The sequence below is a fragment of the Mastigoproctus giganteus genome, chromosome 6 (genome assembly GCF_048544385.1).
Source record: "Mastigoproctus giganteus isolate SK-2022 chromosome 6, ASM4854438v1, whole genome shotgun sequence".
Classification (NCBI taxonomy): Eukaryota; Metazoa; Arthropoda; class Arachnida; order Uropygi; family Thelyphonidae; genus Mastigoproctus; species Mastigoproctus giganteus.
In genome coordinates this window covers 28,692,544-28,714,995 of record NC_143580.1, presented here as the reverse complement: position 1 = coordinate 28,714,995, position 22,452 = coordinate 28,692,544, and the positions used below count along the sequence as shown (strand labels likewise).

Sequence of the window (22,452 nt, the reverse complement as noted above, 5' to 3'; positions counted from 1 at the left end):
CAGTATAGACCAGCATCTCTGTGGCACGCTTTCTACACGTTTGTGCCACAATGAATGCACAGTGTTCTGAGGGCTAAAGGGGACCTTTTAGTTAGATGCACCTAATAAATTGCCCATCAAGAATATTTATAAAAATACGTTAAGATTTTAATAAGGTTTAATCGGTGCATATTTCTTGAAACAGTGAAGTGTTTACTTTTTACCAGGATAAAAAGTAAACATTTCCGGCAAATAACCTTTGTAGGTTATTTTCAGGAACTTGTTGTGACCTAAATGACTTTGTGTGATTGTGATTTTGCAAAGACAGCTGTCACTGAGGAGGTGGTAAGAAAATACTATTTGAAACATGACTCCATTATGTACATATTTCCAAATAGGAAATAAATGTAATTAAAATGACATAGGTTTGCATGCTCTGTTATCTTCAAATATCAATGCATCATCTTGTCACTGAGAATGGACAAGATGATGCATTGTCCTTGTTCCATGTAGTTGAGTAGGGACTCTACATGAAACAAAGTAGGATTAACTGGACCATAGAGACCCTAATTTAATCTGTCCTTTAATAATTGGAGTCTACTATGTTAGGTTTCAGTTTGTGTTTTAGTTTTTTTCTAGTTCATAACATCATGAAAATTGTCATTTAACTGTTTAAAATTTGAATTAAGAATAATAAATGTAATACTTTTTCCTGCAGACCTAAAGATGCTGTTAAAGCAATAAGAAAGCGTTTACAACAGAATGTAGGAAAGAACTATACAGTTGTCATGTATACATTAACTGTGAGTATTTAATTTAAAAACGTGTTTGGTTTAACTTCAATTTACAGATTAAAACAGGTTGTTTTTATGAATATTTGTAACATTGATATTTAAAATTTTTCATATAATTTTGATATTTAAAAAAAATTATTTTTTTGAGTAGATGCAGATTATTTAAACATACTGATGCTACTGTGTAATACAAAAGTAATATATAATATACTAGGAATATATTAAAAGCTCAGAAAGTGTGAATAGATAGGATTTTTTTTGGCAGTGTCTAAATACAGTAGGCCCTCGATTTAACGGACTAATTGGGGAAAGGGGTGTCCGCTATTGCTGAAAGTCTGTTAAATCAAATGTATTTTAAAAACTTATATTAATAACAAATTACAATGTTCAGGATGTATTAAAATGTTATTATAATGTATAAGTATGAATAAAATAATATAATGTACATTGAATAATTTATACATGCCACTAAAACATCTGTTAAAAATATAAAAATAAATTTACGACAGGAACCAAACTTTATTTTAATTAAACACGTCAAAAACTATACAATGTAACTAATGGAGTGTTTTCGCCTTTTTTATTTCTTTTTTCCCTTAAAGCTCACACAAAGTTGTTTTCAATGCGAACATTAGTTTTTTCATTTAAATCCATTTTAGAGGGAAAAAAATACTTTAAAATTCTTAAACTCTATTGAATAAAAAACATACAAAAAAATGTTAAAAAAAGATACATAATATTTAATATTAATATTAACTTAATTGAAAGAATCACAATTTTCAGAGTCAGAAGCAACTGTCATATGGAGGGAGAGGTGTTAATTCCTTGCTGGTAGAGAGTTCTGGTTAAACAGGTCCAGTTGATTAAGTGGTCTTAAAGAAATCATCAAGCTTCAGTTGTCTTACACCTTGATGCTGCTTCCTTATTGCTGTAGATCGAAATTTTCTAAAATATTCATAATAAGGAAGCACATAAGGTCTGATGATGATTCAATATAATGTATGATGTCATCCATATGTTGTTTTATAACAGACAATTTAGGATGAGGTGCAACTGATTCTTTGTCATCATCATTGTCCTCTTGTTCTCCATTAAGAACATTTTCCGCAATCTCTACCTCAGGAAAAAATTGATAACCTGGATCACCTTCATCATTTTCGAGTCACTGTTTCACATCATTCTCAGTTGCATTTTTGTTGCCGGCCCTCAGACGAGTGTCCCGAAAATTAGACACCTCAACTCCCTCAAAGTCCATTTCAGGTGCTCTATTGTACAACTTCTTCTTTCAAGAATTGGCCAAGGTTAATCTTCATATCTTTCCACGCAGCTGCTAAGTTGAAGATAGCAGATCTGAAGTTGTATGCATATAAATTTTGCAGTGTCCTGGTGCCTCTTGTATCTTCTTCTGTTTCTTCCAAAACAATCATTACCACTTCCAAAAACTTATTATATAATCTTTTACCTGCAACAATTACACCCTGATCCATCGGCTGTATCAGTGAAGTAGTGTTAGGAGGCAGAAAAACACATTTAATTCTCCCATCCCTGCTAATTAACCTCTCAGCATTAGGGTGAGCAGATGCATTATCTGGCAGTAAAACAGCCTTTATTTCATGAGAAGGAATTTTCAGCACATCTGTCTGATAGCTTCGCACATCAGGAATAAAATGGTTAAAGAACCATTGTAAACCAGACATTTTTTGAGTGGGAATATATCACCGGTAACTGGTTCATTAAATCCTTTAAAGCAGGAGGGTTTTTTTGCCTTAACAAACTACCATAGGCCTAAGAAGGTGCAAGCCATCAGGTGCCTCCGTAGCCAGGTGGGCAGGAGCAGCAGTGTGTAGCACACGCTTCTTGATTAGACCGGGGTTTGAGCCCGTGACCACCAAATACGGAGGATGCGGAAAGGTCAGAGAATGACCACCGCATATTCCCGGAGCAATATGGCCTTAGTTACTAATGCTCCTAAAAACCAAATAACAACAACAACAGCAAGTCATCAGCATTTGCACAAAATAAAACTGAAATTTGCTCCTTATTTAGCTTATGACCAGGGGTGCTTGTTTCATGCTTGTAAGCCTGGGTATTTTTCAGGAACAGCACAATAAAAAAGGCCAGTCTCATCAGCATTATAAAGCTGTGATAAAATGAGGCCCTCATTTTTAATGAGGTCATTTAGATATTTTCTGAAAGTCTCAACTTGTTCTTCATTTGCACCTAAAGATTCACCGCAGGTTCTTTTATTAACAATGCTGTGGTGCTTTCAAAAACACCACAGCCATCCATCACTCCCCTGAAATTTTAGGCCCATATGCTTAGCAAGCCTTTTAGCAGCTGACTGAACACCTCTACTTAACTCAACACCTCTAACAGCAACACCACTTGAGTGCTGCTAACAAAACACTTGTACAGTGTTTCCTCTAGGTTTTTATCTTCTACCACTTTCATATGTTTTCTACTACTAACTGTAGAAGTAGCCTTGGGACAACCATCTACACTATTTTAATGCAAACTCCTTAAATTTTTTTTATTTTTGTGAATGTCTGAAACTGTTTGCTTTTTGACTCTATAAATCTTGCACATACGTGCAACAGTTACACCACCGTCAAGCTTCTAATCAGTTCTAATTTTTGTGCAACACTCAAGTTAACACGTTCGCGCTTTACTTCTTTATCCTGCGAGGCCATAATGATAGACAAATATTACGTACTTATTATAAAATATGTAAAAACCACAATTACGTAAAACGCAAAAACAACCGAATCGTAAACAATAGAATAGGACGAAGTGCACCCGAAGACTGAAAGCGTTGATGCACACCGCTAATTACTCCCTCATTAATCCCCTCCCTCACCTAGATGACGTAATACCAACACCGGATGCATGATAAGATAATGTTGATTCATTGACCCAACCTTTTAGCATGCTCTATTCATGAATAAAAAAAAAATAGAGGGCCTACTGTACTTGCATCGTTTAGACATTATGATACTGATTCTAGTATTCAGATGTGGAAAGTTCAAATAACCTGCATCTTTCCTATCTTCCTAAGCTTACTCAGCAAAAATTCAGAACCATAGCATCAGTTGGAATCATTTTATTTCGCTTATCGGAATTTTATTTACTCATATTTTGTTGCTATTAGGAGTTCTGGTTACTATAGCAAAATATTGCCACCACTGATGTATGAAAGCTGGTTGTTTTACATTTATTTTTGTTGAAAATATTTTAAATATCCTTTGATAATGGCTTCCAAAACTTCCAAACAAGTATCACATAGGGATTAAAAAGAAGGTGGATTGTATTAAATGTGGCAGAATGATTGGAGATTATCAAGTGATTTAAGAAAGGTGAGAAATGTATTGCATTGTTGAATAATTTAATTCAGAATGACTGTTTATGATATCAATATGAAGTTCTGGTACATTAAAATAGTTCATGCTCTGGCTAATAGAATTTTATCAAAACTAGTACTGTACAGCAGTGTTGTTAAAATGGGTTACTTTGGAATGGGTAAGAAAGTGGAGGGTCACCAAATCAGTATAACTTTTATTTTGTTTATTCACTTTCGATATAAAATAACCTTTTTCTTTATGACCAGAAACAAAAATAATTCAAATTAGTGATATACCATTTTATATTCTCTCACTACCACATGAACCAGAGTAGTTTATAACTAGTTACTTTACAAGTATGTTATCATTAATTGTATTCAGTTGCACACGGCTCGAACCAAAGTCATCTCAAATGTTTGTATTACACTCCAGTGCTGACTACTTGGCTACATCAGGGCACAAGAATTTCCTTTTATTATAGATATGTCAAATATAAGTGCTAATTTTTTGCCAGAACATTTTGTGGAAAGCCATTTAAAAAAAGTATTGTTTTGCACTTTTATGAAAAATTCAGATAACTGGAAGGTCCCATTCTTTACTTATTCTTGATAATCAAGCTTCTACTTGATACTTCTACTCATACTTGATAATCAAGCTTCTAAATTTTACTCTAGGTAACATAAACCTGTCTAATCCCACCTCTTAAAGCTTATAATTTGGCGCCTCCATAGCCAGGTGGGCAGGAGCAGTAGTGCGTAGCACACGCTTCTTGATTAGACCGGGGTTCGAGCCCGTGACCACCAAATATGGAGGATGCGGAAAGGCTAGGGAATGATCTCCGGAGCAATATGACCTTAGTTGCAATGCTCCTAAAAACCAAACAAGCTATAATTTAGGTTGTGTGAATTTCTTAGGAGAGATTTAAAAAACATTTTGTTGAATAGTTTTTTAGCCAATAATTATACCTAAGAAATTGTAAAAAATTAATTTGAATGTTCAAATATGATGACAATACATTAAAATTAAGATTTATGAACCTCCTGTTTTTTTTTTTTTTATGTAAACCCCAAACACGAGAGGTATTAGAACCTATAGTACTTAGTACCATGCTTCAGATGGAGGTTGAGAAGACGAAAGAAGATATTTGTTGACATTGGACTTGAACTTCTGCAGACTGTAATTTTCAGGAAATATATATGAAGGAAGGTTGTTCCAGAAAACGGCAATTGAAAGAATAAACGAGGAAGATGAAAAGTTAGTTCTGTGAGTCTGAAGTTGGACAGTAAATAGATGTTGGCTGGTGGCAGCACGTGTTTTGAAAGAGAGAGTGGGAATTATAGAAGCAAATTCAGAAGAACAGTGCCCATGGAAATATCTGTAGAAGAGTCATGCAGCAGAAACAGTACATCTATGAGACAGTGAGTGGAGAGACTCTGTTAGAGATGAATCATTAATTAACCTAACTGCCCTCTTCTGAATGGAATCAAGCAGCCTGCGAGAGGTTTTGGGGGCACCACCCCAGATGCGGGAACAATATTCCATGGTAGGGCGGATTTGCGATTTGTACAGAGTGAGCAGCTGTTGGGAAGAAAAGTAACGTTGAGAGCAAAAGAGAAAACCAAGTTTTTTAGATGCAGAGGAAGCAATATTTGTAATGTGCTTGTGCCAAGAGAGATTAGAAGTCAGGGTAATCCCCAAAAGGAGGCGCCTCCATATCCAGGTGGGAAGGAGCAACAGTGCATAGCACACGCTTCTTGATTAGAATGGGGGTTCGAGCCCGTCACCACCAAATACGGAGGATGCGGAAAGGTCAGGGAATGACCACCGCATATTCCCGGAGCAATATGGCCAATTGCATTCCACCTTCCATTTTGAGAAACCTGGCCTTGCTCAATCAGCTTCAACTTCTCGAAAATCTGCTACTAATTCCTTAAATGCCGATCTTCAGATAATTCTCCGGTGAGGCAAAGACAATTTAGTTGATTTCAACCCTTCTAAAACTCAGTCTTGTCTTATATCTCGCAAAAAGAATTCTTCTGCTCCTATGCTTATCTTTGGTGACACTCCGATTTCTAGGCAAGATGATATATCCCTTTTGGGGATTGTTGTTGTTTGTTGTTTGGTTTTTAGGAGCATTAGCAACAAACAACAACAATCCCCAAAAGGGATATATCATCTTGCCTAGAAATCGGAGTGTCACCAAAGATAAGCATAGGAGCAGAAGAATTCTTTTTGCGAGATATAAGACAAGACTGAGTTTTAGAAGGGTTGAAATCAACTAAATTGTCTTTGCCTCACCGGAGAATTATCTGAAGATCGGCATTTAAGGAATTAGTAGCAGATTTTCGAGAAGTTGAAGCTGATTGAGCAAGGCCAGGTTTCTCAAAATGGAAGGTGGAATGCAATGTGCTATCATCGGCAAAACTATGGATATGATTTCCAGTCAATGGAAGAAAGTCATTAATGAGAGGAGAAGAGTAGGGGAAAGAACTGAACCTTGGGGGACACCGGCATTAGTCGAGAAGTTAGAAGACAGAGAGCCATCTACCAACACCCTCAGTGAGCGATCAGAGAGAAAACTGGATAACCAATTACAAAAAACAGTTGGCAAACCATAAGATGGAAGCTTGTTTAGAAGACCTTTACTCCAAACACGATCGAAAGCCTGTGAGATGTCAAGAGCAACTGCTTATGTTTCACCGAACTTTACCATTGAATTAGTCCATAAATGGGTAACATAAGCCAGTGGATCGATACTGACGATCGTTGATCAGATGGAAGGTTTCTAGGTAGTTTAAGAGTTGGCGGTTAATTGATTTCTCCATTACTTTAGAAAGAGAAGAAGTAACTGCAATGGGACGATAATTGGATGGGAGGGATTTGGCACCCTTTTTAGGAACTGGCTGGATGTGAGCAAATTTCCAAGCAGAAGGAAAAACACCTTTGGAATAAGAAAGTGAAAAAAGGCGGCAAAGAATAGGAGTAAGTTCAGGAGCACAGGTTTTGAGAACAAGTGGAGAAATACCATCGGGACCTGGAGCTTTCTCAGCATCAAGATTTGTCAAAATCCTTCTGACATCCTTTTGACGGAAGACCACAGGAGGCATTGAATGGAGCGTGTTGAGAATGGTGGGAGGTGTTTTACCAAGATCATTAATACACGAGTTGGAGGAAAAATTGGACGCTAGCAGGTCAGCTTTATCCTTGGCTGAAGTGACAACAGAACCATCTGGTTTGGACAGAGTTAGGAGCAGAGATGGGCAAAAGTTGCAGCCAGTAGCTTTGGCAAGAGACCAGAATGCTCGGCTACCATTTGGGTAAGAAGCAAGTTTTCTACTCTTAGCCTGTTCAAACTCTAGTTTGGACTGATTAATAACTGCTTTGCAATTGTTGCGAGCTTTGGTGTAGGCAGAAAATGAAACTGAAGAATTAGAAACAAGCCAATTATGATATGCAACATTCTTCTCTTGAACAGCCTTAGCACATTTATTGGTAAACCAAGGTTTAGATAAAGAACGAGATTTTAAAGTGGAGTGTGGGATAAAGGATTCCATTCCTACAAGAATAATGTCACTGACACGATCTGAGCAAACATTGACATTAGAAGTTTTGAAACAGTAATCCGACCAAGGAAAAGAAGAAAAGAAATCTCGCATGTCATCCCATTTTCCATTCTTGTAATGCCAAACAATACGAGGTTGGGAATAGCAATGAGATTAAGGCTCCATTTTAGAAGAGACAATCACCAAGTTGTGATCATGAAGTTCCTAAAGGACCTCTCACTTCGACTGTGTACTTAGAAGGGTTGTTTGTGAGAAAAAGATCAAGCATGTTGGCTGTATGGTTAGGTTTATCTGGTATTCTTGTAGGTAAATGAACAATCTGTGCAAGGTCATTGGTAATTGCAAAAGCCTCAGCATCTCGACCAGCTGGAGTTGTGAACATTATAATCACCAAGGAAAATTACCTCACTGTTAGGACAAATAGGACTTTAGAAAGTCAAGTTGCAAAGAGAGGAAGTCAAAGAGCTCCAAATGATTAGTGGAGTTGGGAGAACGGTAGAGACAACAGATGAATTTGACAAAATGAGGTAGAGAGATTTTAAGCCAGAGAAGATCGAAATGAGGAGATTCCAAATTACCAAGTCTCTGACAGGGAACATCGGAACGGACATATGCACAAGTGCCACCTTTGAGGCGAAAGGAATTGTACAGCAAATAATTTGGGCAACTGAGATGAGCAGTAGTTGAATCAACTGATAACTGAGATTCTGTCAGAAAAAGTACATGGGGTTTGGCAGGCTGCATGTGGAAATGGACATCGTTGAGATTAGAATCGAGACCACATATATTTGTAAAATGAACTAGGAAGTGCTTGGGAGGTTTAGATCTTTTCGCAGATAAGCTTACTCTATTAGTTTGACAATTCATGGTGTATTCAATGATAAGAAAAAGTGGGTGGGACAAGCTGTATGAAGTAATGAAATTTTTGGATATGGCGTACACGTGGTAAGAATATACTCAGATCCTTGACATAATGGGGCCTTGACAATGCCCCCCGCATACACACTACTCGGACTCCCTCCAATCACTATCTGGCAGAGTGGATGTAGCAAGATTATACACCAGCTGATCCGGAAGCCTCCTAGAGAGTTACCAATAGGTTCGGTCTGGTGTACTAACTAGCGGCATGCCTGTGAACACCATTTTAGAGCTATACCCTTGAAATGTAAGGAAGATTGGATCTCGCCACGATGTTCATCATAACCTCAAAAGTCATCAGTCGTACTGCATGATGGAAGAGATGGGGAAGGGTTGACCCGAAGTTAGCTGTGGCGACTAAACATGGGTTCCACCACTTCAAGCCTCCAATAAGCAAAGTGGTGGTATTGCACTGGTTGATGAGAGTCATCTACCACCTAGAAACCAAATATGGCACGATGAAGCCCTACCCGAACCAAATATGGTACGGTGAAGTCCTACTGGAATCTTGGCAGGAAGTCATAGTCATTCATTTCACAGTCTTTTGTGATTGCCTCAAAAAGGCAATTGCACACACTGAAAATTACAGATAAATAAGTCTTCTTAATAGTGGCTACAAAGTATTTGCAAAAATAACAAAAAAAAAAAACTAGAGGTACTATAATGATAAAATACAAGAACAGAATGGTTTTAGGAAAGGAAGACCTTGTGCAGATTTTTTTTTTCTCTCTGAACTAATTGAAAAACACAGGGAGTTTTATATATAAACACATGTAGTATTCATTGATTATAAGAAAGCCTTTGACCATGTGGAAAGAAATAAACTTTCAGAAATGCTAGTTGATGATAAAGTTCCCAGCCAAATAATAGCTGTAATGTGTAATATATATAGATAGAATTCAGTCACATTTAAATTGGAAACCAGTAAATTGTGGCATATGACAAGGTTGCCCTCGATCTCTGCTACTTTTGAACATGTACTAAGTGGTTATAAAATAAGTTTCCCTATTCAGGAGATCCATGTCAAGACGGTTAGAGATAGTGCTGTGAAAATCAGTGGGTATGTCATTTGGGGTATGGGGAAACAATTTGTAGAAGGAAAAAAAATTAGTTCAAATTTCCGCCGCCAGGGGGAAAATTGGCACTGTAAACATGAGATGGAATATTTAACTTAGGATTAGATTTTAATATCATAACTAAGACATCTACAGAGATTATTCTATGTGCTTTCCTTCACTTGAGATGACATTCTGAAAACTGATGACTGCATGCCACACAGTTTTACTTAGCATCTCATTGGGGACATTGGCTACATGCTGTTTAATGCTTGCTTTCAAATCGACAAGCGTCTGTATGCTGCCATGGTACTCTGTCTTTCAGGTATCCCCATAGCCAGAAATCACAGGGAAGAACTGCAGAAAGTCTAGAAATGATGCAATCATTTTCGAAGGTTGAATGGAGCAGTTCCTTCACTTGTCGACCAGTGGGGAGGGGCACCATCTTGCTAAACATGGGTTCCACCACTTTAAGCCTCCAATAAACACTACGGTCTCTAAGCATTGCCTTTCTTGCAGAGCGGGAATAATGTGATCTCTTAGAAGAGCACAGTACCGTGCATTAGTTATCGTACACCTTACAGGGTCATGAGGTGTAGACTCTTCAAAGAAAAATGGTCCGATTATAAACTCTGCTGTGAATCCACACCATACTGTAACGTATGGACTTTAATGCAGTTTTGTGCATTTACAGCCCCATGAAGAGTGAAATGTGCTCATCAGACCACAAGATCATTTGAGCCCATATGAGCGAGCCAGAAAACGTAGAGTAAAGCCTATTTGTTGTTGCTGATCGCAAGACTAGTTTTTGCACTATGTGAATCTTGTATGGGAACCAGTTTAAAATTATTCGAAGCACTTTATGTACAGTAGACCGAGGAAGGTTCAAGTCTCTTGGCGCAGCTCTGGCACTACTGACTAGTAGTAGTGTTTCGCATTCTGACCTGGAGGCCATTGCAACCATCACCACTACCTCCGTTTTGATACATTATCGTCCCTTGCCTGGAATTACACCTAAATCCCTGGTCTCTTCAAATTTCTTTATTAGTTTTAAGCCCCCACTGATGTCAAAGGTCCTTTGTGCAAATCTGTAAGTTTCCAATATTCATGTAGTTCTGCATTAGCGTTACTATTATTCTGGAAGAACAGTTTTACTATAAGAGTGTGTTCCTTTTTTCTAAGAGCCATAATGGTTATTGATGGTGGCATTGACCTTTCTGCTTTTGTCTAACAGGATGTCATTTGCGTAAGCAGCGTGTCTTGAAGTAAAAAATGACAACTTTTACATATGTTCAGCGCCGCTTTCCCTCTGGTGGCAGAAATTTTAACTAATTTTTTTCTTCTACAAATTGCTTCCCCATACCCTAAATGACATACCCACCGATTTTCACAGTGATAACTAACCGTTTTGACGATAGAGTCTCCTGAATAGGGAAACTTATTTTGTGACCACCCAGTACATCAATGCCATTGTCAGACACTCGATGGAAGTATTATCCATGGAAGTATTATATTACAAAATGGTAATCACCTTGATACTTTACTACATTCTGACGACCAAGTGCTCCCAGCCAATAATGAAGATGAGTTATAATACTCAATACACTATCTAAATCTTACTGCAAAAAATATCAACTGGAAAAACAAAAATTATGGGTTTTCAAGGAAAGGAACAATTGTTCAAGAATTGTATTATTAATACAGTTCTTGAACAAGTAAATTACTTTAAATATCTATGGCTAGAGCCTGACTTATGAAAACGTAAACAATATTAGTAACATTTGTAGAATTAAGAAAAATTTACCTCACTATGATATGTAGAACACTTCCGTATGATACTCTCTGGAAATTAAAATGTATAAAAGATTAATGCGAAATGATTACAGTTGAAATCAATTGAAAACAATTCAAAAATTAATTAAATTTCAAAAAGCAATTTAAAAAAATTAATCAAAAAATTAATTAAAGTTAGATGTAAATTTTGAAAAACGATTTTCCTTCCTGAAGCAGACCTTTTTGACCTTATGTTGTGATCACAGGAATGGAAATTACTGAGTGTGTGAGCTTGAATCTTAAATAGAGAGATTATTTTTCCTCAGGAATGTGCATGAAAGACTGTGATTATTTGTCTTTGTGCATGCGAGACAAAAGACAATGAATCAGAGATTAGATATGGACGGTGAATGTTAATAGAATTCTTATGTAATTTAATTTCAATGGCTTCTGAATATAATTCTTCTTATATAATTATAATGGACACTAAAGTATTTTGGCCAGCTTAACACATTCTTTCAAGATACTGAATTTTTTTTTTTTTTTTTTTTTTGTTAGTTGTTGGCGCATCGGCTTCTGTGGCCATAATGCACCTCCCAAGCTTTTTGCATTTTACTCTGATCCAAGCCCAAGGCGGGATTCGAACCTACGACCTTTGGGTTGCCAGGCAGGCACTTTACCCACCTGATACTGAATTTAAGATTGTGGCCAGACCAATACGGAAATTACATGCTATACTGAACAATTGCTCAGTCCTTTCCTCTTTCGCAACACAAATAAATGACTTGGTATACGTTTCTTGCATTGATGTGACTCGTCTTACCTAGGATGTGTGATTCCTGCTGATTGTTCGCATAAAACAGCACGTGTCCTCAGTTCTTGCTGTTTTACGCAAACAATCAGCAGGAATCGCGTAGATCCTAGGTAAGATGAGTCGCAATCAGTGCAAAAAATGTTGTATACCAAGTCATTTATATGTGTTGCGAAAGACGAAAGGACTGAGTGATTGTTCAGTATAGTGTGTAATTTCTGTATTGGTCTGGCCACAATCTTAAATTCGGTATCTTTAAAGAATGTATTAAGCTGCTTATGCCACCGTTCAACGTATGGGACAAATAAAGTATTTTTTGATGTTACTATTGTCGGTTTGTGTAGTTTTTTGTATCCTATCTTTAGCTTGTACCCCATTTCGGTTTATTGTAGCAAGGTGGTAACCCCTGTTTAAGAATATGCTGGTTAATATCTGTATTTCTGAGTCTAAAGCATATTCCGTCATTGAATATTTGTATATATATATATATATGTATTTCTGAGTCCAAAGCATATTCCGTCATTGAATATTTGTAAGCATTGAGAAATTGATTAAAGATAATAGCCCTTTTATAGGCGAAGGGCGATAGCTGTTATAATGTAGAAGCATACCAGTGTTTGTGGTTTACAATAGATGTTAAATTGGATTTTATTTGTTCCCGAGTAAGCATAAAATTTAGAAAATTTAATGACTTAGTATCCGTATTTTCCCTTTTCAATGTAAAATGTCTTGAATAGTACTATCAGTAATAACCAGAATATCGTCTAAATACCTCCTGTAGCATCTGATACAGGGTAGAAAAGGTGTCAAATGTGTACACTAGTTGTTGAGAGATAGACCTCCGATATTAAGCCACTTAGACTCAATCCCATTGGCAAACCAAAAATTTGTTTATATACTTTGTCTCAAATGGTGATATAGTTGGTTTCAACTAAAAGTTTAATTAGGTGAAAAATTTCTTTAATAGGAAGCTTCATATAATTAATCGGTATAGAGTTATTACTTAACATATCCCAAAGAATATCTAATGTGTGTTCAATATTTACATTCATATATAAGGAAGTAACATCTAGTAAGAATAAATTAACATTATCACTGAGTCTACAGTCCTTAAGGTTATTAAATAATGTATCGTAGTTTTTTATCCCAAATTGTATTGCCTATCTAAAAGGTTTTATAATACTATAAACACTTGTGGCTAAGGATGAAAATGCTGAGTTTCTGTAAGAAACAATGGGCTGAATAGGAAATCTGTTGTTATTCAATTTTACCTGACTGGAAAGTGCAGGAATGTTGTTTGTTCTGGCCTTCAATTCCTTTAACTGAGAAATGATAATGTGGTCATTTTTTCGATATGTGGTTAATGTTATTCATGTTATTCATGTGTGTTTATGTTATTCACCATTTGGTTAACTTGTTGAATAAATAAATCTTTTTGTGGAACATTACCAGGACCAAATTCAATATCTATTACTAACTGTTTTTTAAGTAACTTGCGAGGTGGTAAATTATAATTTAATCCTTTGGATAAAAGTGCAATTTGGTACTGCGATAGCGTATACGAAGAAAGGTTAGGTGAGAGGGTGATCGAGCACTAGCTGAAGCATTCTGATTGTGCGATAGCACGTTGTATGCCTGTGGGGGGGTCGGCAATGAACTCATATGCACTTGGTCAAAAACTCAAGAGCATGTGTTTTAACTTGTGTGAACCTGTCTTGCTACCTACGATAATGTATTCAATTTGTTAATGTGTGTTTTTTATTTCTGTGGCTTGTGCTTCATGTTGAAAATCTATGAAGGTCTTCAATACAGATCAATCATTTGGATGTAGATAATTTTTTAATTTGTCGTGAAGTTTCCTAACCTGGGAAAGGTATTTTTTATTTATTGGATTATCGAGATTTTAAGGCAAGTTTAACTACATCATGCGATGTGGCAAGTACTAGTTGCTTTATACCTGAAATTTTATGATTTAAATTGATCCTGGCAAATTTTTGAACAATGTTGTTTTGAAGACAATATTTTAGGAAAGAAATATGGCAAATTTGAGCCAAGTATCTTAGTGTTAATCTAATGTAATTTTGCACCAAGATGTTCAAAAAATCTCCCATAATTGTGTGTATCGATAGGTTATGCCTGGAGAAAAAGGAAGTGAATGAAATAGTCAATAAGAGTTTAAAATATGAATTTGATAGTGTATAACAGAGCTATGATGTTCAATATGGTATTGAAGGCCAGAACCTACAACATTCCTGCACTTTTCAGTCATTTAAAACTGAATAAGAACGGATTTTCTATTCTGCCCATTGTTTCTTACAGAAACACAGAATTTTCATTCTTAGCTGCACATGTTTATGATATTATAAACTATGATACATTATTTAATAACCTGAGACAAAATATATAAACAAATTTTTGGTTTGCCAATGGGATTGAGTCTAAGTGGCTTAATATCGGAGCTCTATTTCTCGATGATTGAGTGTATACATTTGGTGCTTTTTTCTACCTCATATCACATACTACAGTAGGTACTTAGACGACGTTCTGGTTATTATTGATAGTAGCACTATTCAAGACATTTTACATTTGTTTAATAATATTCATCCTAGATTCAATTTTACATTGGAAAGGGTACTAAGTCATTAAATTTTCTTTCACGCTTACTCGGGATGAATAAAATAAACCAACAAACACTGGTATGCTTCTACATTATAAAAAATGTACAGAGACATTGTCAGAATAAAAATCTATGAGCCACTAGCCAGCCAAATACTCATATATAGAAGTGATGCCTGGACCATCAACAAAAAAAGATGAAAGCTGAATCACTTCAGCTGAAATGAAATTTATGAGAAAAACTGAAGGATTTACATTGCTAGACCATATAAAAATCAAGGACAGACTAGAAAGGACACCCATAGCCGAATAAATCAAACAGTACAGACAGAAATGGCTACATGTGAAAAGAATGGATGAGACCAGGACACCTCATCAGATTCTCTAATACATCCCAAGACGAAGAAAAATGCCATGAAATCCAACCAGGAGATGACTGGAGACCATAACAGGCCTCTAGGGCTATTTCCTGATAGGACGATGATGTATTTTCTATATACACTGGTGTTCAAAGAAAGTGCATCACCTAGAAATTTCACATTTCTAACCTTTTTTCGCAATGGTATGCTACATTAATGACTAGCATCACAAATAGGGGTGGTCCGATGCCTATAGGCTACCTACCAAGTTTGCAGTTAACAAGTTAAGTTTGATTTCCACCTGATAGGCATAGGGGCTTAGTGGGGAACAGGTATCCTGCGTGTTATCAGACACTCAGCCTAAAACACTGATGGATCCAATATCTTTCTATTATTGAAGATTAAGGAGAAGTCCGGTTGGCCTGCCTCCCTAAAATCCACTCATGCACACCTTCTTGATGGTTAGCCCTGTTACGTCACTTAGGTGGCAACGAACGTGTAGAGTGGTTCTCTTCAAGACGCCTGGTCAGCATGAAGAGGAAAAGACCAAACCCTCCAGCATATGACAGCACGACAAAACAAATGGCCCCTCAATCCCCAGCAGCTTTCACTCCCCCTCTTACGACAGCGAGAGGATCAGAGTGGAAGCAGAGGGTGCTAAGAATCTCTGGGTACGACCAGGCTGCCATGCACGGAAACTGAACTTGGCCTGTTATAATGTAAGATCACTCATCGGTGAAGACAGAATATTAGAGCTGGAAAAGGAATTAGAAAATGTGAATTGGAATATCATCGGTTTGGCTGAAACAACAAGAAGAAGAAATGAATCACTTATAAGTTTATCAAGTGGAAATCTGCTGTACACCAATGGAAACAGTGAAAGGAGTGAAGGTGGAGTTGGGTTTCTGGTCCATAAAGATTTTAAAAACAACATTTTGGAATTCAAAAGTACATCACCAAGGGTGTCAAGACTAATACTCAAGATTTCTAAGAGGTACAAGCTAAAGATTATAATGATTTATGCACCAACATCGAGCCATGATGATGAAGAGGTTGAAGAAATGTACGCCGAAATTGAGTCTTCTAGATGAGCAGAAAACCCACTACACTCTTATTATGGGGGACTTCAATGCTATGGTTGGAAAAAGACAAAACAGTGCAGAAAGGGGAACTATAGGAAATTTTGGAATTGGTGAAAGAAATGAAAGAGATGAAAGACTTGTGGAATTTGCAGAATCTCAAGCACTGTCAGTAATGAACACTTTTTTCAAGAAAAGGGTGAACAGAAAGTGGACATGGAAGAGTCCAAATGGATTAACTACTAATGAAATCAACTTCAGCCTCACTAACAGAAGATATATTGTGAATGTTGTTACTGTTCTGAATAAGGTAAATGTTGGAAGTGATCACAGAATGGTAAGATGTACACTTGATATAGATGTAGGAAAGGAAAGGAAAAAACTGACTCGAGTAAATAATACAAAGGTCTTTGAGATAACAGAAGAGGAGAAAAAGCAGTGTGTACTGGAACTTAAGAACAAGTTTGAGCTTCTGCAGACTGCTCAGGACCAAGATATCGATGAGGAATATTACAACTTTCTGAAAGTGATAAAGCCGAAGAAACCTATAGGGAAAAAGAAATCCAAAGAAGAAACAATTAGTCAAGAAACACTTGTCACGATGAACCGAATACGACAAATGAAAAGCAAGAAAAACACTGACAGGGAGAAAATTGAGTATACTGAGTTATGCAAAGCCATTAGAAAGAAACTCAGAGAGGACATAAGAAGATTTAACACAAGAAAAGTAGAAAAGCGTTAAGGGAGAACAAAGGATTTAAATCAGCAGCCATGAGCAGTAATACAGAAAGACAAATGATACTGAAACTGAAGAAAAGCGATGGTGCACTTATAAACAGCAGAGAAGGCAACGAACTTCAAATAGCAGAGAAGGCATAATTCAAATAGCAGAAGACTACTATAGAGAATTATATAAGGAGCAGGGAATGATGCCAGCAGTGGGGAAGATGGATTGCAAAGTAGCAACACATACGACATACCCGATATTCTTCCTGATGAGGTAGAACATGCATTGAAGAAAATAAAGAATCAGAAAGCCCCGGGGGAAGATGAAGTTACTGTAGAGTTGTTAAAATTGGGAGGAAGAGACATAACACAAAAACTGGCAAGGCTCTTCACAGAGTGCATTAGAAAAGGTGTGACACCTAAGCAGTGGAATAATGCAATCATAGTTTTGCTGCATAAGAAAGGAGATAAATCAGAAATTGGAAATTATAGACCAATTAGCTTGTTATCCCACATCAACAAGTTGTTCACAAGGGTCATTACTAACAGATTAGAAAGAATACTTGATGAGAATCAACCGAAAGAGCAAGCTGGCTTTAGGACAGGATTCTCAACTATGGATCACCTTCACGTAATATCACAGCTAATGGAGAAAGCAAATAAATATAGAACACCATTATGCCTGGCATTTGTGGATTATGAAAAGGCATTTGACTCCATACAGCATAAGGCAATGTTTTCGGGCACTGGAAAGACAAGGCATAGATACCCCATATATTATGATTTTGAAGAAAATATATGAGAGTGCTACCTCCTTTATCAGACTAGACAAAGACAGTAGGAAATTTAAAATCGGGAAAGGAGTTCGACAAGGAGACACAATATCTCCGAAGCTGTTTACTGCTGCCCTTGAATAAGCTTTCAGAAGATTAGACTGGTCGCAGAAAGGAGTCAATGTGAACGGAGAGTGCCTAAACCATTTACGATTTGCAGATGACATTGTGGTCATAATCCACGATCCCAAAGAATTAGAGGAAAATCTTAATCAGTTATGCACAGTTAGTAAGGATTTTGGACTAAAGATGAATATGGCTAAAACAACAGTAATGAATAAGTATGCCACAGAAAGGGAAATAATGATTGAAGGAGCAGTAATTGAAAAGGTGGAGTCATATACTTATCTGGGACAAGTTATTAGCTGTAATAATGACAAATGGCTGGAAGTCAAGAGAAGAATAAATAAATAAATTAAGAAGAATAAGTCAAGAGAAGAATAAATTCAGGAAATATAGTCACATACTGAAGAGCAATATCCCAGTTTGTCTGAAACGTAAAATAATGAACCAATGTATACTCCCCACCATGACTTATGGAAGTGAAACTTGGGCACTCACCAAAAGAATGGAAAAGAAGCTGAGAACTACACAGCGAAGAATGGAACGAATTATATTGGGAATCAGACTGTTAGATAAGAAGAGAAATACATGGATTAGGCAGCAAACTCAAGTAAAGGACATTCTTATCAAAAATTAAAGAACTAAAATGGTCTTGGGCTGGACACATATCTCGAAGACATGATGACAAATGTACTAAGAAAATAACAGAATGGTATACCCAAGAGGAGCTAAAAGAAAACCTGGAAGACAAAGGCGAAGATGGATAGATGAAATTCATGAGTTTTTGGGTAGTAAATGGATGGCCAGTGCTCAAAACAGAAGGAACTGGAAAGTTGCTGGAGAGGCCTTCATCCTGCAGTGGATTGAAAATGGATGATGATATGGTTTGTACATAGTGCTTTTGAAATATAATGTAGTTATGATTATTTTAGAGAATGTTGGCTGTAGAGTGATTTTTTTTTTTTTTTTTTCCCCTTTACAAGTTGAAATTTTAAATACTATTTTTTTTAATCTTCACCAATTACATTTCCAGTCAGGCAATATCTATATTTATTATAAAATTATAATGGTATATGGAAATATTTCAAAACTAAACCCTCTTTTTTTTTTTTTTTTTTTTTGTTTTTTTCTTTTAGGTGTTGGAAACTTGTGTTAAAAACTGTGGGAAAAGATTTCATCTATTAATCAGCCAAAAGGATTTTGTACAAGATTTAGTAAAATTGATTGGCCCAAAAAATGAACCACCAACTGTTGTGCAAGAAAAAGTTTTAAGTCTGATACAGGTAAAGTCATTTCTACCCACCAACCAAACCTTTTATAGCAGTATTACATGTAATGTATTATTGAAAGACATCATATGTGTGCTTAAAAAAAAACTAATCAAATTAAAAGCACTACGAGTTTGGGTACGAGAGTACACATGAACAGGCGAGGTTTTTATGGCTCCAGCTAATAGAAAAGTTTTCTTAAATTTTTGCTTTTTTATTGACTTAAATTGGCATATTAATTTATTTTCTAGAGTTTCTTTATATTCCTAGTAACAATACTTTAGTTTAATTTGAACTTAGATAGAGATTTTGTAGGTTATTACTTAGTATCGGTAAGGGTATCTAATTCACTTGTTGGACAAGTTTTGCAGTTCCCGCAAATGCTAAGTTTTTAATTATATTTAGCCGGTTTATTGACTTAATTGTTAGATTAAATTATTTTCTCTAAGTAGATTATAGACCTAGCCAAGCTCTGTGGTTTATTTTGAATTTAGATAGCGCGATTTTGAAAGTAATTAATACCTCGTGTCTGTAGATTTACTGTTCGTGACTTGCCGCCATTGTTATACAATACAATGTGTACCCCGAACCTCGAACTAGATAGCAAGTATAGTAGTATCAAATAATCAGTAAAATTTACTAATCTTATTAAATTTCATTTTCAATTAAATTGTACTTTTTTAAACTAAATACATATAACAACCTAGTTTTTACAAAAGTAACATTATAAATTAATACATATAACTTGACAGAAGATAAGAAAGTCATATAACGTAACTCAGAGATAATATTCGATACTGAACTACATATATATAGTGTTATAACTGCATTGGGATATAAGTTTAGGGTTATATTTTGTAATGGAATTTTATTTGAAATTGAATAGAAATCATGACTCAGACCAGAGCAGCAAAGCAAAGCAAAAGGCTCAAACTAATGGGAGTGCTGTGACTCAGGAGAACTGGTGGGAGGGGGATGTTTACATCTGAATCGCAGCCTTTTGAAATGCACTGCTTGTTTGATAGTTGTAGAGCAATCAGGAACGGGACATGATATTGCCAAGGGGAATGTCTTTGTGTGTGCACGATGTAAGGATGTGAGGTAATCAGGTGCCAACTCAATCAATGCTGGGTTGGCACCTGATTTGGCCTATATGAGTTGCTTGTATGAGAGTTGGCCTATATGAGAGCTTGAAGGACAGGGTGGATGCCCTCGAAGAATTTAAATTGAGGGGCCCGTCAAGCTCTAAGCTGCCCACATCAATGCCAGAGCTTGAACTTGAACATCACTTAACACAGCGTCAGTCCCCAAGGCAGAATGAGCTGGTCTCAAAGGAATTAGTTGTTGTCGGTGGCTCTATTGTCAGGGAAATGGGGAACATATTGTGCAAAAAGTACAGGTGGAACAGGACCAAGGTATGTCTGCAGGGGCAAAGGTTGATGACGTAGAGCAAATACCATCTTTTAAGGGCACAAAGGGTGATATTGTTGTACTTGTTGGCACTAATGATATTAAGAGTAGAAGACCGGTGGAATTACTTAACAAGTACAGGTCAATGTTGAAAAAAAAAGCTGTGAGTTAGGGTTGAAATTGAAAGAGTCTACAATTCTGCCCAGACACGATAGGAGGAGTGTATGATAAGAGCCTTATCGATCAATTCAGCCCTGGAGAGATTGTGCAAGGCTCAAGGGGTAGAATTTTTCTCAGCCTGGTCTGTGCTTGTTAACAGGAGAGACTGCTTCTACAGGGATGGAATACACTTAAATAGAAAGGTGCAATAATATTTGCTGATGGATACTATCGAGGCAGAGTTAGGTGGGTCGGAAAACTGCTAGCTTGGGGGAATACATGGACTAATAGATTAACAGTAGCCGCTGACAGAGGTGAAAGTGATTCTTGCACAGTTTCTATTGAAATGCAATTGAGCAGCAGCCTGGAAAGCAAGGCAATGGGTATTTCCAGGACTGCTGGGAGTCATAGTGGAACAAGTAAATACATGGGCTGTGTTAGAGTAACTAAGAGTAGAAACACATGCATGCATACTTATGTGTACACCAATTCTAGGAGTATAGTTAATAAATTTGATGAGCTTGAAGTGCTAGTCAAGACATCAACAGCAGATATTGTTGGAATATCAGAGACGTGGTGTCACGGCGCCTCTGTAGCCAGGTGGGAAGGAACAGCAGTGCTTAGCACACGCTTCTTGATTAGACCGGGGTTTGAGCCCGTCACCACCAAATACGGAGGATGCGGAAAGGTCAGGGAATGACCACCGCATATTCCCGGAGCAATATGGCCTTAGTTGCTAATGCTCCTAAAAACCAAAAAATAACAATAAAGAGTGTCACACAGACATAAGCAGTGCAGAATTGGAATTTTGGGGAGTACAATGTGTACAGAAAGGATAGAGAGGACAGGAAGGGAAAGGGGTTATGCTGTTAGTTGAGAAACACATAAATTCTAAGGAAGTGCATCCAATTGATGTTGGTAGACAGTGCAATGTTGAGTCTGTTTGGTGTGACATAAGCACTGGGAAAGGAAAAATGAGAGTAGGTGTGTGTTATAGGCCTAATTAATCTGATGAGTATAATGAACAATTGTGTAGAGAAATAGTGGGCTAGTAAATCAGTGTCTTATAATGGGGGGGGGGGGGTTAATTTCCCAGAGATTGACTGGAATTTGTTTTCTACAGCAGCATGTTCGGGAGGCAATTAGAGGGAGTGACACTCTTGATCTGATTATCAGTAGTGATTCTTCATGCATTAAGAATTTGGAAGTAAAGGAACCAGTAGGGGGTAGTGATCACAGTTTGCTGAAGTGGGATTTACTCAGCGGTAACTACCACGAGAGGTAAAGGGAAGGGTTATTGCTTTCATTAAGGTGACTATGGTGGCCTGAGACAGTATTTAAATTCTATATGATGGGACCAACTATGATGTTACCAACAGCAAATTCAAAATGGGAAGCATTCAAAGAAATAATTTTGGACGCTACTAGGCTTTTCATACCAACTAAGAAGTATTGTTCAAGATTTAGGCCTAAATGGATGTCATATGAGGTAATCTGTAGCCTAGTGGTCAGGAGCGGGAGTGCAGTAGCACACGCTCTTTGAGTATACCGGGGTTCAAGCCCCTTACTCTGAATACGATCGATCTGCCCACCCGCACTGGACCAGCGTGGCAGATTATGGTCCATTTCCCTCAGCATGAATTGTTGAGGAGGCTTCCATCCTGCAGTGGGTTGATAATGGCTGCAATTTACTTTTTTTTTTATGAAA

At 36.9% G+C, this 22,452-nt stretch overlaps 1 protein-coding gene across 2 annotated transcripts in view; it reads left to right on the top strand.

The window, feature by feature from the left end:
* The window catches only part of LOC150084120 (target of Myb1 membrane trafficking protein-like), a 212,958-nt gene that overhangs the window by 45,691 nt on the left and 144,815 nt on the right, over positions 1-22,452 (top strand). For both annotated transcript variants that reach the window (XM_090375897.1, XM_090375896.1), the window contains exons 3-4: positions 698-782; positions 19,044-19,190. In XM_090375897.1, coding sequence (XP_090232023.1) covers positions 698-782; positions 19,044-19,190 — 232 coding nt within the window. The remainder of the gene's footprint in view (positions 1-697; positions 783-19,043; positions 19,191-22,452) is intronic.